General features: G+C 43.6%; 3 protein-coding genes across 3 annotated transcripts in view; 1 reads left to right on the plus strand and 2 right to left on the minus strand.

Moving 5' to 3' along the window:
* ppp2r5a (protein phosphatase 2, regulatory subunit B', alpha isoform) overlaps nt 1-1920 on the minus strand; it is a 31888-nt gene extending 29968 nt beyond the window's left edge. Inside the window, exon 1 of the mRNA XM_020097572.2 lies at nt 829-1920. Coding sequence (XP_019953131.1) covers nt 829-976 — 148 coding nt within the window. The 5' untranslated portion in view covers nt 977-1920. The remainder of the gene's footprint in view (nt 1-828) is intronic.
* Nucleotides 1921-2908: 988 nt separating this feature from the next.
* Nucleotides 2909-8673, minus strand: dtl (denticleless E3 ubiquitin protein ligase homolog (Drosophila)). The gene is made up of 15 exons (XM_020097571.2): nt 8492-8673; nt 7983-8120; nt 7803-7895; nt 7657-7718; nt 7413-7533; nt 6984-7049; nt 6730-6845; nt 6551-6624; nt 6347-6453; nt 6149-6253; nt 5470-5582; nt 5297-5386; nt 5021-5144; nt 4165-4805; nt 2909-3716 (listed from the first exon to the last, which is right to left on the minus strand). Exons 1-15 carry the CDS (start codon nt 8541-8543, stop codon nt 3651-3653), a joined length of 1968 nt encoding a protein of 655 aa, XP_019953130.2. The 5' UTR covers nt 8544-8673; the 3' UTR covers nt 2909-3650.
* Nucleotides 8674-9205: 532 nt separating this feature from the next.
* Nucleotides 9206-16657, plus strand: ints7 (integrator complex subunit 7). The gene is made up of 20 exons (XM_020097809.2): nt 9206-9412; nt 9524-9653; nt 10138-10284; nt 10432-10569; nt 10659-10705; nt 10906-11105; nt 11236-11358; nt 11447-11564; nt 11826-11960; nt 12082-12179; nt 12553-12792; nt 12940-13077; nt 13182-13388; nt 13647-13841; nt 14064-14167; nt 14263-14331; nt 14720-14852; nt 15235-15333; nt 15858-16043; nt 16269-16657. The coding sequence occupies exons 1-20, from the start codon at nt 9319-9321 to the stop codon at nt 16548-16550; spliced, it is 2883 nt and encodes a 960-aa protein (XP_019953368.2). The 5' UTR covers nt 9206-9318; the 3' UTR covers nt 16551-16657.
* Nucleotides 16658-16775: the final 118 nt, after the last annotated feature.

Below are 16775 nucleotides of genomic sequence, written 5' to 3' on the forward strand. Positions count from 1 at the left end.
AGACTTAGTGAATGGGAATGAATAGGAATGAGTTAAGCTAGCTTTATTAGTCCTTCATGAGATGTTCTAGTGATTCTGCCTCTGGCACAGAACTCGAGTTCTACTTCAGCATGTTAGCACTGGAAAAGGTTTGCAACATCACACCATATAAACTTGTCCCGCCGCAGAGAAAAGCTTACCAAGACTTTCCTCCACTTGCTCAAGGTTGTCTTCACTTTCAACAGCCTCTTTACCAGCATAAACACACAAGCAACAATATGAGCAGTCACAGGAGTAGTGTTGTGTTGTACACATTGTGACTCTAGACACTTCTCCGTGGAGACATTTTTTTAATCAAGCCTGGAGATAGTGGGGTCCAATAGTCTGTCCATTTCCACCCATTTATCTTAATAGGAAAATGGTCTCAGTCTGATTGGGTTAAGAGGGATTTAGAGACACTCTGTTAATCCATTCTTCCACATCTCTGTGTGGATGTGCCTCTACATGTCAAACTTAAAATGAATGCAAAACTAATGTGATCTACTTTTGCACATAGTCGTGTCTTTCATTGCAAAGACCTTGAATTCTTCCTGTTTGTGCAGAGGAAAAGAAGCAACAAACCGAGGAGGGAAATGTTTCAAGGTGTGTCCACAACTCTTTGGAATCAGTGGCTGACTTGTGCACAATAGTGTGCGTGTGTGTGTGTGTGTGTAAAAATGCGTACACCATTTGCACAAATTGCTTGCACGTGTTGAACATAATTGTTGATGATCTAGCGGAACACACACACGTAATGACAGACAGTCTGAATTAAGCTGCAGACCCCCCCCCCTCATCCTGTGACCGTACCTTTCAGCTGTGGCAGCGGGGAGAGCTCGACCGGGACGCTCTGGGTGCGGTACTGAGACGAGCCCTGGGACTTCCTCTGCTTCTGGGCCTTCCTCATGGACTTTCGCGTGAACCCATCCACCTTCTCGGATGCAGAGATGGCCGACATTTTGACGCATGCAACCGACGAGCTGCTTCAGATGAGCTATTGTATCCCCTGGGTCAAACTGGAGAGGGTTTCCTCTTCGTTCACATCAGCACGCGCACACACAAAAAGAAAATGTGGAGCAAAACTGCACGACTTGAAGCTCGCCTCCTATTCCAAGTTATTGTGCACGATCCAGCATGTTAGCTCGGTTTAAGGGCGTTAGACTGCCTCCTGAAGCTGCATCATCTGGGGGTAACTAGTCTTCTGAAGCACGGGGACGATCCTCAAAACACGAATGAAGACGACAAACAACTCCTGGCATTGCCCTCGGTGCGAACGACACAATTACCACCGCACTTTAAATGACGGATGTTCCTCGGCGCTGCATCTTGTTGACAAATTGTCCGCCCGTTGCGAAACACACGAAAGACATTGTCGTGAAAAAGTTATCGGAATTAGCAGGGAGGCAAAATGCAAAGTATCGTGCCGCTAAGGCTGCGAGCTAGCACCTAGCTAAAACGAGCTAATGCTAATGTACGCCACTACGACAACAGTTCGCTGTCGAGAGAAAGGGGGCGAAGTTACGAGAGAAAAATAGTCCCAGGGAATTCAGGAAATTCTTGGTAAAAAGAAAAAGGTCTTCACGCCGCGGGGTTTAATCCGTGTCAGACTTCCGCTGGGTGTTTTCAGGGGATCGATGAAGTTCAATCTCGCTCAACGGCTTAGCTTCATTTAGCATTAAAAAGTTAGCAACTTAGCCGCGGCCACACGCGGGTCTCCTCGCTCCGCTACAGCCGCCGCTGGTCCCGCAGCCTCTCGAAAACCAACGGTTATTGTTGAATAAGACACATTAGCAGCCGTGGAGCCGAGAGTTCAGCCATTAAACACCTCCAGCGCCGCCGTCTGCCCCGAACACCACTGAGCGCTGCAGGAGCACTGACAGGCCCGCGTCACTGACTGACAGCTGCAGCGGGCCAATCACGCGCCGGGAATTAGGAGCTGGAAACTTTTTCGGCCAATCGAGGGGAGGCAGAGGGAGAGCGGGGGCGGGGTCCTGAACACGTGACGCGTGAAAACAAATGCGTGACGTTGAGGAATGGCAGCTGGAGCAGAGGAGAAAGTTACTGCAGTAACAAGTACTTCACAATCTGCAGCGTTTGAGTGTGTTTTAGTACAAGGACGTAGTATCTGTCAGTACATCTCATGTGAGAGCAGTGACTCTCCAGCAGGGCCGGACTCCTGCTTCCAGGGGCCCTGCCCTTCAGTGTGAAACAGTCATAGAGCCAGCTATTGTATGCAGTTATAACCCTGATCCATTTCAAGGCTTTTATTTGAAAGTCTTATCATTTTCAAACCTTTCCTGCCTTAAGGCAAACCAAAGGGCAGAGTTCACGAGGCACTCCTGTATTCTTATTCATGTGAAACCCTTGTTATCGTCCATTTTCACCCACGTTCCTCTCTTTTTCTGCCTCTGGTAAACATTACATTTATTGACATTATCATTTTCACAGTTCATCCTGCAAGATCTTCACTCACTGAGGGAGGGGCCTCACAACTACAGGCTGCATTACTTATGTAAGTTTCTGATTATTGCCAGTTTTGTATCAAACAAATTTGATTATATTCACTTTTCGCCACATAAATAAAAGAGCAGTAGCAAAGGCTAATTCAGTGATTGAGGTTTGATTTTGGGGGGCCCCTGGTGGCTCACAGGGAGGGCTGGCTCCTCTCCAGGATGTTATCCTGCACCTAAGCAAACCCAGCTTCGTCCCCCAATCAGCCAGTCAATATCAGATACAATTTTAAGTCAGAGGTTGTGAGCTGCTTGACAGGACAGAAAATCAGAGGAATTTCAATTCAACTGCAGATTTTCTTCATATGACGTCTTCTTTTGGAAATCCTAAATAATTTTGACTCTATGGGTCAAAGTGTTCAAATAAAAGAAATACCATGAAACCTGACTTCAGTTTAATAAAGTTCAGACCACAAGTTTATGTTAATTAAATACAAACGGACCATGCAACAATCATTGGTTATTTTGTACATATAAACAACTTGAACATTTTCTCAAGTAAAAAAGAAAATCTGAATCATCAGATTATTTTATGCATAACACTGAAATGACAAAATCCAGAGATGAAGATATAAATGACAAGCTGTTACAGAGCTGATCTGTGACCATCTTACACTTTAAATGAGTGAAGTTCATAAAAGGGCTCAAAGCTGTTAAGCTAATTTATTGTACTTTTTTAGCAGACTTTAAAATATCTACACCTGTGGACAACTGTCTACTTGAAGATTAATACCTTGTTAACCTCCTGAACAACTTGATGAAACGTGGGGTCCTGCATTAAATGGTGCATCGTCTCTAACAGTTTTCAGGTTTGAGTAAAGTGAAAGATTTACTCGGAAATGCAACCTGATTTCTAATAAAGTCTCTCAGCACAGCACCAGAACATCCGCGTAGGAAGCAAATGCAAATACCTACGACCCAATTAAAAAAAAAAAAACTACCTCTGTGGATGTGAAAACTGCTGCATCAGATCTTCAGTTTCTTTCTGGTTCATGTAGTAATGTAACTCATGTGGTCTCAGAGGCTTTACTGTCTGTGGGACATCACGTATAAAAGATTTACTCAAAAATAAAAACATTGTATTTAAACAGAAGAACAGAACACGTGATTGGCTCCAGCAGGTCACTCCAGAGTCGGTTTCGTGAAGTACATGGAGATTTTCTTCATGTTTTGCGGCGATCGAATCGTCTGAAAAAGAATAGAGAGAAAACTTTAACTGCAATGATCACTTTTAAAGCTATTTAAAATATACCATTGCTGCAGAGGACACATTCATAAAGCCTGTGTCTTTCTGTTATAATGGACTTATTATTACGTCTGTTATTATATAATATAATTAGATCTTGATTTAGGGGACTGATTTGCTGCGGCTTGATTGAAAATAAGACGACTGTTTGAGCCTTGGAGGAGGTACATGTATGTGCTCGACTGAGTGTGAGTCTAGTTCTTATTCAGTGACTTTAAAGCCTGAATTTCTAGACGGAAGAAAGTTTGTGACAGAAATGTTAATGCAGACAAGAAAAAAACGAATGCTCTAGAGGGAAGCTTTATTTAAGGGAGAGAGAATTACTTAAGAAACTGAGAAAATGTACATGTTAAAAGAAGATTCACGTCTAAATTGGAGTTTGGTATTTACCGGTGAAGCTGGTGTTTTCCCTTCCTGTTTCTTCAAGGCACTGGGACTTCTGGGAGAACTTGGGCTTCCTTGACCTTTCCTCATCTTTTGTGCCATCACAGACAGCCAGTCCATTCCTCTGGGAGAGTAATTCTCTTTGCCACTCTGTCTAGATGAGGTTTGCTTGTCGTCTGTGTGACAGTCTGTTTGTACCCTGCTCTCCTGAGCGGGGCAGCAGATACCAGCCAGGGTCCGGCCTCTCTTGGGTGCGGGGTAAAGTTCGGCAACACAGTCGCATTGTTCTGCGCCCTCACAGCTGGCAGATGCAATGGTCTCCAGCCGCCGCTTGGCCCGTCGTTCGATGGGAGAGGCACTGCTCGCCGGACTCTGGGGACACGGGCTCAGGACCTTGCGAAGAGGAGGGGTGACCTGACCGGGAGACCCGCGGCTCGGAGATAACCACTGTTTGATAGAGGGTGGCGTTCTCTGGCGGGCAGCAGCAGCCTTTGCATCCTGAGACTGGACAGGTGAAGTGGTGCTGGAGGACAGAGGCAGGGCGGCTCCACTCGGAGCACAGGCAGCGAGCCGGGGCGACACTAGGTCTGGACGACTCTCTATCCTCTGGGTTTTGGCGGGAGTCGTCTCAGCTCTGACTGACGGCCCTTAAAGGAAGAAAAGTCCTTTTTAGTCTAGTGTGACTCCATGAAAGCAGAGAGATTTATGAAGAAGCTCTTCCATATTTCACATAGTCAGACAGCAGCACAGAGAAGGAATGAAACCAGAAATGTTGTGGTCAAGATAAAGACAACATGCAGTACATATGATTACATGGTAGTTGTCAGTCGTTAGACTGAAGGATGGTCATTGAAATACTAACTTGTTGGAGATTTTGGACAAGCCCGCCCCACAAGGTTTGCTTCTCCCACTGAAGACTGAACAGCATCCGTTTCCCGGTGAAGCCTCCAGATCCGGACGGTGTGGTCATCCGAACAGGAAGCAATCTGCCAACAGAGCAGTGAGGATTACACAGAGACCAAATCCATTTTCCTGGCCTCATAAAAAACTCATTTGTAGGTTTTACACAATGGAAACAGGATGGAGTTCAGGACACTAATGTGGTCGTGACAGTGGTTATTGGAGTTTGCTGCCCTACCTTGGTGAAATCTGTGGGACACCACACGACTGACGTCACTTCCTCACTGTGGCCTTGAAGAGTCATGGGAGGATGTTGTGGCTCAGAAATCTAAGATATAAAAAGTTGACAAACACATGTCATCAGAACACTGAACACATCATCAGGGTAAAATGAAATGAGGACGACCTTACCTTCCAGATGTATGTGTGATTGTCACTTGAGCCACTGGCCAAGAACTGGTCGTCTGGGCTGATAGTGGACTTGATATAAAATGAGGAATTCTGGTGGCCACTGAAAACAGCAACTGTAGAAGAAGAAACAAATATATTATTATTATTATTATTATATAATACATTTCTAAATACCCAAGTACACTTTATAATACATCATATATAAACACCATCTGCAGGTCTCAACAAGTTCTGTTGAATGTATTTGAGGCCTAAAATTCAGATCATTGAATTTTGGACTTAAGATCCTGCGGTAAACCCAAAGGTTAAAATCAGATTAGAGGCATAGACAAGATGAGGGTAAATTGGGTAAACTGATCTAAAACAGCTGTGTTTTGCCTCAAGATGGCCGACTAGTCTGGATGGTTTGAATGTTATCCAGCAGATTCAGTACTAGTGAGCTACCTCCTACTCTCATCTTTAACACAAACACAACTCTAATTTAAAAGATATTATGATTATCACACCATGTCTCTGAATCTTGACATTTCATCTGTAACAAAGAGATTCTGCTCTAGTTAAACCAAAGGACTTTATACTTGCAGCCCCATCTAGTGGTAACATGTAAGTGATAAACAGGAAAAGACCTATTTTGGCAGAGGTGAACATTATATTGCGTATGACTGAAGCCCTTGTTTACCTGGATTTGTCTTTATTCCACTGACATTGAACATGTAGATATTGTCATCAGTGCAGTTACACATCACACTGGATCTTGTGGAGTCCAGAACAAGTCCGGAATAACCTGCAACACACACCAAACAATATTCAGCTTATTTTTTTTTTTACTTCATCCAGCTCCATGTATACATGATATCCAGAGTGGCAGAAAACTAACCAAGCCGCATGCGCATGCAGGAACCCGGGTACGGGTACGTCTGCAGTGGAACTGGATCCTGACGGTGTGCAGTGTAGTTTTTTCTCAGATCCCATTGCTTGATCACTCTGGATGGGTGGAATTAAACAAAAAAATTCAACATGACAAAAAAAAATTTCACGCTAATGTTCTGCGTGTTTATAAAAATTAAAAGTGGTTTCTTACCCATCGACGGCCCCAGAGGAGATGAGCGTGTGCTGATCTCGAAACAAAACCACTGTGACACTCTGCTGCGTGTCCTACGAAAAATATAAATATATTGAAGGTCAGTGTTGCCATTGCACCTTCCTGCTCTCTATTTCACTTTTTCACTATAAACAGGGTCAGTTATGAGAAGAACTCACCACACTGGGAGCCATGCCACGAGTGCTGCTCCTTCTCTTCTTCGTCTTCAAGGGGGCGCTTGTCTCTGCTTTGTTGTGAGCGCCACTGATCTGTTTCACTTGTCTGTAGAAACCATCTGAGAGGAGGATATGATCAAATACAAAATACTGAGCACTGTCTGAAATCTATTATTACAAGATCAGGTGGGGCAAAATATACAAATCTTTGAATATTAAAAGGACATCTTTGAAGCAGAAATCAGATTAATCAATACCTTTTTTGCTGCACCTTGTGTCCCAGACCATAATATTTCCATCTCTGGCTCCAGTGCAGAACACAGCTGTTGAATAGAGAACAAACAAAATAACATTACTGTGATGAATATGAAATTTAAATGAAAACTCTCACTCAAGTACCTTTTCATCAGTGAATACTATTTCCTTCTATTTTAAAACAAAACCTAATTGAATCTACATTTCTGCATGTTTTCTTTATTACTTGGTGCAACAACAGCAGGGGAACGTATATCTTATAATTCCAATAATTACCAGGTTACCATAGCTCCTATATCTAGATTCAATATACTGGACTATGTCACCTAGAAACAATCAGATCCGTGTTTTCCTGTGAATTCTAAGAGATGACAGGGAGCATTTATTCCCCCAGGTGATGTATCTGTTTAAATGAATGATGAATGATGTACCTTTCTCCTGAGGTGTGAATGCAACAGACTTGAGGCTGCAGAGGTGACCCTTAAAGCTGCCCAACATGTCTCCTGTCTTCACGTCCCACAGCCGAGCCATTTGATCACCAGCAGCCGTCACCTGAGGAGGACGCGTGAAGAGTTTACAACGTGCAAAAAGAAATACAGAAAATAATACAACAGCATATGAATAAACAAGTGATAAATGTGTCCCTGGTTTACCCTGATTTATTTTCACACTCACCAACTGAGGCTCCCCCGGTACCCAGGCAATGTCAAAGACAGCATTCTCATGAGCCAGCCATTCTGCAAAAGTTCACATTCCATCAGCCTGGGACATTCCCTGATGACAGACGGGACAACTGTGGACAAACAAGTCTCTACACGTACCTTTGAGAAGCGTGTTTTCTCTGCTCTCCGTGTTGTAGATCCTCACAATGCCTTCTTCGTTGGCTGCAGCGAGGACGTTCTGCATATCCCCAGCTTAACCAACATAAGAAGAGCAAGTTAAATGACAACAGCCAAAAAATCTGATCTGTCCCATCCTATGGGAAAATGCATGTGGGTTACCGGAGGAGAAAGCTAATCCAAACGGTGGCACGGAGTCCCCCAGGTTTCCATAGGAGATGTGTTCGTCATGTCGAACGCACTGGAAGCCCTGAAGCAGAGAGCTCAGAGGGAGCCTGGGCCAAGGATCTGCAGGGGCGGCTGGACAGAAACAAGCAGTCCGTCAGACGCATTACAGAGATAATACAACAAACAGGCAGTTAGTTCTATCGTCATGACACGCCTCAACCTACTGAAGCAGAAACTATGTGAGGTTTCACAGCTGATTCAAAGACTAATATTAACAAACTGAATTACATGATCATCGCTTAAGATATATGGTTTATTCGGGACATGGAGTAAAAACGTTTGTGTCTTGTGTACAGTTCACTCCTCAACAAGTTTAACACGAGAATCTAAAGTGCGTGAGAAAAACACACGCGATGATAGAACCGACAGATCTACATGTGAGCTAACAGTGGCTCTGGCGGAGTAAAACTCTCAGTAACACACAGTAAAACTTCTAATCTCACCGTTCTGCCTTCGTCTGCCCACTCCTCTGTCAACGATCGAGCGGAAAAGCATCGCTGCGCTGCACGAGCGGTCGATCAGAAGTTACAGGTTCAAGTTTCGAGGAGTTATCCGACGTCTTTATTCCGCCTTGTTGCTCCTTGTCGTGTTTCCCGCGAACAGATCGTGTGGACGCAGAGATGAATCCCCCGCGAAACCGGCGTCGCTCTCTGCCATTGGTGGAAAAGGCCACTTCCGCTGCAACGGCGCGTGCACATCCGCTTCCTCTGTAGCCGCTGCTTTTTAAAGTTCAACCTTTTTAAAGTTCTTTATATACAGTCTATGAGTTCAACATAATAATTGACAAAGCAGAGGCTCTTTCGAAATAAAATAGCATCCCGATGATTTTATCATAATCCCAGTGACATACCCAACTGTAAATATATATTTACTTATGTTGGTTTTACTTTTCTCCTTTTATCTGTGTCATTCTTTTTTAATTATGACTTCATATTTCATCTGGTCCTGTAAAGCATGTTGTAGATTCAAGATAATATATATGCAAATAATACACAAACAATATAATCTCAAACTGAACAAGGATATAAAAAATCAGTGCAAATTAAAAAGGTGCAAATGAGCATTGATAGGCATGACTATAGATATTCAAGTATCATTGCACAATGCCTATATTTGTAATTTGAGTTAAAAGAAATTGCCTTTATTGTGAAGATCAACCCTGGACCGGAAGTGTAAAAGCTGCAGGCAGCGTGAAGTTGCGTCTCTGCTGAACACTGAGCTCAATGGACGCAGCCATACTTGGATTTAAATGTGAAAAACTTCAGTAATAATGTCGCTTTCCACCGCTCGCTCGTTTCTATCCGAGGCCTGTTATGGAGAACAGGAGCTGGACGCTAACTCCGCTCTCATGGAGCTGGACAAAGGTAGTTAGCCTGCATGCTAACTGGTTAGCATGTGTGTTGTGTCTCCTCCACGAGAGGCGTCTGGTGTTTTTGTTGTGTATTGTCCCGGTGACATCTCTGTTTCTGCCCCAGGTCTGCGCTCAGGGAAGCTGGGGGAGCAGTGCGAGGCCGTGGTCCTCTTCCCCAAACTCTTCCAGAAGTATCCGTTCCCCATCCTCATCAACTCCGCCTTCCTCAAGCTGGCAGACATCTTCAGACTCGGGTATGAACCGAATCAATGAGAGAGGTGTTCATTACTTCTTCACTCAAGTTTGTTATGAGTTGAAACTCAAATCAGCATTCAATTTGCTTTTGAATGAGTTCCAGACATTCGTGTATTTGTTGCCTTTGTGTTGTGATATTGTTGTAAATATTCTTCTCCTTCTTTTACCTGTCAGTCACTCTCAATATTATTATTGTTTGTTTATCATCCTTTATTTCTTTTATTTTGGCAAAGCTTTCAAAATGAATTTTACAGTGCTGCTCAAACCTGTATAATAGATAATCATATAATAACAATACAATGCACATTGTTTCTGTTTATTCTGTAACATATATATATATATTGGCAATCATAAACACATACAGATATGTTTGTGAGAGGCTCACACCGGCTGATAGTATCTTATTTATCAGTCGGGCTCTGATTTTTTATAATTAGTTAATTAACACTAAATAATGGTTTGCGGTCTGATCTCTGATTTCAGGAACAACTTTCTGCGCCTGTGTGTGTTGAAAGTGACTCAGCAGAGCGAGAAACACTTGGAGAAGATTCTCAACGTGGACGAATTTGTTAAAAGAGTGTTTTCCGTCATCCACAGCAATGACCCTGTGGCCCGAGCCATCACGCTGAGGTAATGACAGTATTCTAACCCTTCTTTCACAGAGCTTTTACCACTTTACAATCCTAGAATACATGTGTGGTAACATGTTTGCCAACTCCCCTCTCTCTTTCCAGTTGTCTGAGATTCAAAACAATGTTCTTTTCTCCTTTCGTTTAGGATGCTTGGTAGTTTGGCCTCCATCATCCCAGAGAGGAAGAACGCCCACCACAGTATTCGCCAAAGTCTGGACTCTCATGACAATGTAGAAGTAGAGGCCGCCATATTTGCTGCTGCAAGCTTCTCTGCACAGTCAAAGTAAGGAGAGTCATAACCTGAGCTGAACTGTATTTGACAAACTGGATCTCATGAATTTGAAGTTTTTTAACGCTGTTTCTAATTTTCAGAGACTTTGCAGCTGGGATTTGCAACAAAGTCAGTGAGATGATTCAAGGTAAAAAAAAAAATCTTTTGGGGAAAACACTTCAAGTCAAACTCATCTTTTTTACAAGCTTTGGATTTATTTAGATATTCCAAGCAACTATCCAGCATTACAATAAAACACTTTAAAACAGACGACAGTAGAAAGTTGTTATGTTCATGTCGTCTTTTCCAGCTGTTTCATTTCCTCTTCGATCTGAACCTTCACCCCAGGTTTGGACACTCCAGTGGAACTGAAGCTGAAGTTGATTCCAATGCTGCAGCACATGCACCATGATGCCAGCCTGGCGTCCAGCAGCAGAGAGCTCCTACAGCACCTTGTCAACTCCTATCCCTCCACCGCCATGGTCATCGTCACCTTGCACACCTTCACCCAGCTGGCTGCCTTCTCCCTCATTGACATCCCTAAGCAGGTACTGACCAGGAGAGAAGCGCAACCACACTGTGGTCAGTTATTTACTGAACCCGTGATAATATTTTGTCCTGATTTATTTAAAATCTTTATCACTGTGGAAGAGTGACTTCTTTTTTGATTCCACACAGTTACAGCTCCTCCTCCAGTACCTGAAAGATGACCCAAGAAAAGCTGTGAAGAGACTTGCAATCAGCGATCTAAAGCTCTTGGCTAAAAAGGCTCCTCATCTTTGGATCAGAGAAAACACTCAGGTAGATGTTCAGCTGTTAAAAGTGCACAGCAGACTTAACTTCATGATGGTTTGAAGCCAGTGTTTAATAAATGTGTTTACACCTCTAGACTCTGTGTGAGTGCGCCCTGACGAGCCCTTACGACAGCTTGAAGCTGGGAATGTTGGCTGTTCTCTCCACCCTCTCTGAAACGATCGCAATCAAGCAGTACTTCAGTAACATTACAGGTGCTGTTCAATTTAACCCTAGACTGTATATAAAGATGATGACATGTCTCCACTTCCTCCTGTTTACAAAAATTAAGCTAAGATATCTTGGATACGGGTCAGGCCCTCCTGTTGTTTTGACGTCAATTGACTTTGTATTTGGGATCCATCATGTTGTCCATCTTCATATTTTAACAAAGCCTTATATGTCATATATGTTGTTATATTAATTACAGAAAAAGAGCATCACTGGACTGATGTGTTTTCCTTTCACACACTCAGGTAGCTCTTCGGTTCCCCCATCGCTCACTGACCTGGTTAAACTGGCGCAAGAATGCTGTTACCACAGCAACCTGGCAGTGGCTGCTCACGGAATCATAGTGCTTTCCAACATCGCCATTTCCTGCCCAGAGAAAGGTTAGTTACAACAAGTGATGGTTTAGGATTAGTCCGATGCCTGGTGTTGCAAATGCAAATGATTCACCACATGGATGATTGCTCTTGTGATTGACTGCTTCTGTGTATCTCTCTCTCTAAGACATAGTACAGTTGGAGCAGGACACAGTTTTGGGAGCGGAGTCTCTTCTGATGCTGTGCAGTCAGGACAGCAGCCCCGGGACCCAGGCCACGCTCAAAGTAAGACATCATAAACAGAATGTAGGTTGAATTTGGCATCGAGCAGGAGGACTGTGCCACAATTTTACTAGCACAAAGTACGACCTTGCAATGACAATTGAGTCTTTTGAATTTGAATTGAATTAACACATCAAAAATTAGACTAGATGCTAGATCAAATTTTGTTAAAGCATAGCACATGAGTACAGCAAGTCAAATAGCAAAGTTTGATAATTTGACATGAAATATCTGGGCAGATTTTTGAAAAACCTTATTTATTCTTTTTCTTATTACATAATTCAATGTGTGTGGATAACTGACCTGTACCTGACGTGACCAGACGACTCGGGCGTGTTAGGACAAAAAATTAGAAACCTTTTTGTGTTGACCCTAGACAACCCTCACCTCATTGGTCAAGATGCTGAAAAGTCGACCCCATCTCAGCCAGTCAGCTGTGGAGTTTCTGCTTGGTCAGCTCCATTTATCCTGCGACTCCTCCCGTGTTCTCATGTGCCACGCTCTGGCAGCCATCGCCACCCACCTGCCGGTGCTGGGCGACGGCATGCTGGGAGATCTGGTGGACCTGTACAGAGTTGCCAGTCACTCCTCGACCGACAAGCAGCAAGAGCTTCTGGTGAGAGATTGAGTCACACAAATTACTCAGTTGACATTACATTCACCTCTGTTTTATTTTTTTATCATTAAATGTTTGTGTCATCGCCTTTGTAATATCTCCAGTTTTGGACTTGAACACTTGTCCCACTCACTGTGATTGCTGCAGGTTTCCTTGGCAACCGTGATTTTTGTCGCTAGCCAGTCGTCTTTATCAGCTGACGTGAAGACCGTGATCAAACAACAGCTGGAGAATGTGGCTAATGGCTGGACGGTGTACCGCATCGCACGCCAAGCTTCACGCATGGTTAACAAATCTTTCTTTGTTTTCTTTTTGAAATAAAAATGGAGTCACAAGGAGCCACCCACCCCCTGAGACAGGATTATAAAATTCATATCGCTAATCCGCAGGGCTGCCATGAGTTCTCCAGCGAGCTGTACCAGAGTCTGCGGACCCGTGTGGCATCAGAGCACTTCTACTTTTGGCTTAACAGCCTGAAGGAGTTTTCGCAGGCCGAGCAGTGCCTGTGTCACGTGGAGGACAGCGACTACAGCGGAGCCATGAGTGCCATCGCCGAGGCCCTGCGCTCCTACCAAAAGGGCATCGCCTCCCTCACAGTCAGTTCACTGCCAGACATCTGCTTGTCAAAAACATTCCTGCAGATCCACCTTAACTAAAGTCATGATATCTAGAGCAGCAGATAGTCAGTCTGGAGACTGCTGCTATCCAAGCTAATTTCTTAGCATCTCAAACTGTTAATGAATCAACTCTCACCTAGTGCCTGACTTTATCTTGTTAGGTCAACTCAAAAAGACCTGTGTGACTATTTAACTGTGGTGTCCATGTACGTTTATCTAATTAATCTCTCCCGCCAGGCTGCCAGCACTCCTCTGAGCCCGCTTACATTCCAGTGTGAGTTCATTAAGCTGCGGATTGACACTCTGCAAGCCCTGTCGCAGCTCATCTGTACTTGCAACAGCCTGAAAACCAGCCCACCGCCGGCCATCGCCACCACCATCGCTCTCACCTCAGGCAACGACCTGCAGCGCTGCGGCCGCATCTCACTGCAGGTAAAATGTAAAAGTCTGATCCATGCAGCTTTCAGACATCAACTCGAAAAAAAGGTCTGGGAAATTAGGTCCACATGTTAATATTTGTAATAAATGTTTGATATGTCTAAGTTTGGCAGCCATGTCGGTTTGCATTCAGGAAAATCTAGCAGCAGTAGGCAGGTGTGAATTGAAAGATCAGTCCCGTCTAGAACTCTCCAACTTATTTTGTTTTGTCTTCAGATGAAAGTGTGCATGGACGAGTTCAGAAGTCTTGCAGCGCGCTATGCTGACTTGCACCAGTCCTCGTTTGATGCAGACTACGCCACCCTCCGTAATGTGGAGCTGTATCCTCAAACGTGCCTCGACCGCACTACTGTCACGTTGAGTTGTTGACCCATTTACTCTGCTGTCATTTGTTTCTCTTTAACCTTCCGTTCAGACAACAACAGAGCTGTTTGCTTGTTTCACATGTGATAGAAGCTTTGATTCTGGACCCACAGGCAGCCAGGTGAGTGTTGCTGGGAAAATGGAGCATTGGGATTTGTATAATGCTGTAGGAAAGAAATTAAATTTAGCTACGATTCATTCTATTACTTAGTAATTTCAGGGGAAACTGCTACAGAGAGAACTTCTGCCTCTATCATTTCCTTGTGTAAAAGGGTTTCACTTTATTTTACTGCATCAAACCACTTCCTCTTTTATTTTATATTTCTACTTTTAGAACTAGACAATCACTTGTAGGATTTTTCGGCCTTGGCAGAGGTGTGCTCTATACTGAGGGCTATTTTAGTGTTTTCACTGTGCCATTGGATGTGAATACTTTGTGCTAGAAGTGCTTTGCTGTAACACACATCCCCTGAAGATCATCTCTCTCTCTCTCTGCCTCCGTTATCTAGTTTTCAGGAGTATGGCACCCCGGGGTCAGTTCAGACAGAGAGTGAATACGAGCGACGGATGATGTCAGTGTTCAACCACGTGCTGGAGGAGGTGGAGGGCCTCACAAAGAAACACCCTCCAGTTTCATACCTGGTAACACCCAGTGATCACCGTGTTTGCATATGCTTAGTAATTTGTGTGCTCAGTTTGGCTGCAAGGTCTGCAGATGTGTGTTGTCTTTAGTTTGTAATAAATAGTCTGTTGACTAATGGTGTATTTGTCATTTTAGAAACTTTTCTGTACATAAATATGTATGTAGCTGTGTCAATTTACTTTTTTAAAGCATGTGTCTGTTACCTTGGGCTGTTAATATTTTAACTTGACTTACTGTAACAATACTGTAATGCTCTCCCTTTGAATTTGTTTTGTTTCAGTGAGACCTGGTTAAATTAAGAAATAAAAAAAAAATGGAAATAAGCTGCAATAAACTGCTTTATAATGTGACAAATGTAAAAGTATTGTTTTTGTTTTCCAGCACACCAGTTGTCTCTGTGATGCTGTCATAGCTCTGCTCAAGGTCCCGCTGTCCTTCCAGAGGTACTTCTTCCAAAAGCTCCAGTCAACAAGCATTAAGGTACGGTAATGGCTAACCATCACTCAGTAGAGCACACAACTCTGCCAAAGCCAGACATTCCCCTTTAGATATAATCAAGTTGCACCAGATTGCCCACACTCGTATACATCAGCCCCTTGAATACACTTGATTTTTTTTCATCAAGATCGATTAATTATTCTCTCAGAAATCATCCCCGAGGCTGCGTCTTTGTCCGAATCTGTGCCAAAATAAAATGGGTTCTTCCTTGGCCCATATCCCATCCTTCCACCAAGTGTCAAGTAAAGTGGTTCAGTAGTTTCTGCATAATCCTTCAGACCGACAGACAATCAGCAATGAAAACATCAGACTTTATAAAAGAATCTTAGGTTTAGTTTAATTTATAAATCCTCAGGATAAGTTGATATGCAAGGACACAAAACACGACGATACATGCTGTCTATGCAGGATATAATATCCCTTTTAAATGGCTGTGATCAAGCAGACTTGTAGTACAGTTGTAGCCCTCTTATGATTAACTCTGGGTGTGTTTTTGTTTTTTTCAGCTTGCTCTCTCTCCATCCCCTCGAACACCGAGTGAACCGATCCCAGTGCAGAACAACCAGCAGCTGACTCTTAAAGTGGAGGGCGTAGTGCAACATGGTTCCACTCCAGGACTCTTCAGAAAGATCCAGTCTGTCTGTCTCAATGTCACTTCAGTTCTCCAGAGCAAGACAGGGCCGGACTTCAAGGTGCATACCAGCTTTTTGCTTTTGTATTTGTTTTAGTTTTTTAAGGAAACCTTATAAAACATTGAAAAATGCTCACATCTGATATTCTAAGCGCATAGAATCACTATAAACACAGATGTATGTATCCACACATCAAGCTACTTAAGTCGTTTTTTAATTTTTGGTGAATCATGGCTGTGTTGTTGCTTAGGTTCCCTTGGTATTCATGCATTTTGTACCTTTCAGATCCCACTTGACACTAAAACTAATGAGATTGAGCAGCGGGTAGAGCCGCACAATGACTACTTCAGCACCCAGTTCTTGCTGAATTTCTCCATCCTGGGCACCCACACCGTCACCGTGGAGGCGTCCGTGGTGGACGAGAGTGGCACCGAATGGAAGACTGGGCCCAAGACAACCGTGTCGGTTAAATCCCTGGAGGATCCTTACTCCCAGCAGCTCCGCCACCAGCTGCAGCAGAGTGCAGCTCAGCCTGCTCCTCAGAGGGCAGCGTACTCCCGCTTCTAGTGAACGTGTCCTTGATGCTTTTTTTTACTGTCAAACAGATTTAGTGTTTCACAGAAACTGCATATGTAAATATTTTTTGATTAATTAAAAGACCAGAGTGAACTTTACTTCTGGTTATTGTGTGTAATCCTTTTAAAATGTGTAAAGGGCACAATAATGCAGTCATTTGGACAAGTCCACACATTATGTTGTCCTTGGCCTCTGAAGGTGTAAATCAGCCACCAT

Source organism: Paralichthys olivaceus, chromosome 19, assembly GCF_024713975.1.
Source record: "Paralichthys olivaceus isolate ysfri-2021 chromosome 19, ASM2471397v2, whole genome shotgun sequence".
Lineage (NCBI taxonomy): Eukaryota > Metazoa > Chordata > Actinopteri > Pleuronectiformes > Paralichthyidae > Paralichthys > Paralichthys olivaceus.

Bases quoted from the DNA above. Each gene is read 5' to 3' on its own strand.
- dtl (XM_020097571.2), bottom strand. From the start codon at position 8,543: ATGCTTTTCCGCTCGATCGTTGACAGAGGAGTGGGCAGACGAAGGCAG. The intron at 7,534-7,656 runs GTGAGTGTGAAA...CGTCCTCCTCAG, and splicing joins TACCGGGGGAGCCTCAGTTG to GTGACGGCTGCTGGTGATCA. The intron at 5,583-6,148 runs GTAAACAAGGGC...CTTCTTCTACAG, and splicing joins TGGAATAAAGACAAATCCAG to TTGCTGTTTTCAGTGGCCAC.
- ints7 (XM_020097809.2), top strand. From the start codon at position 9,319: ATGTCGCTTTCCACCGCTCGCTCGTTTCTATCCGAGGCCTGTTATGGA. The intron at 12,180-12,552 runs GTAAGACATCAT...TGTTGACCCTAG, and splicing joins GGACCCAGGCCACGCTCAAA to ACAACCCTCACCTCATTGGT. The intron at 13,078-13,181 runs GTTAACAAATCT...GCTAATCCGCAG, and splicing joins CACGCCAAGCTTCACGCATG to GGCTGCCATGAGTTCTCCAG.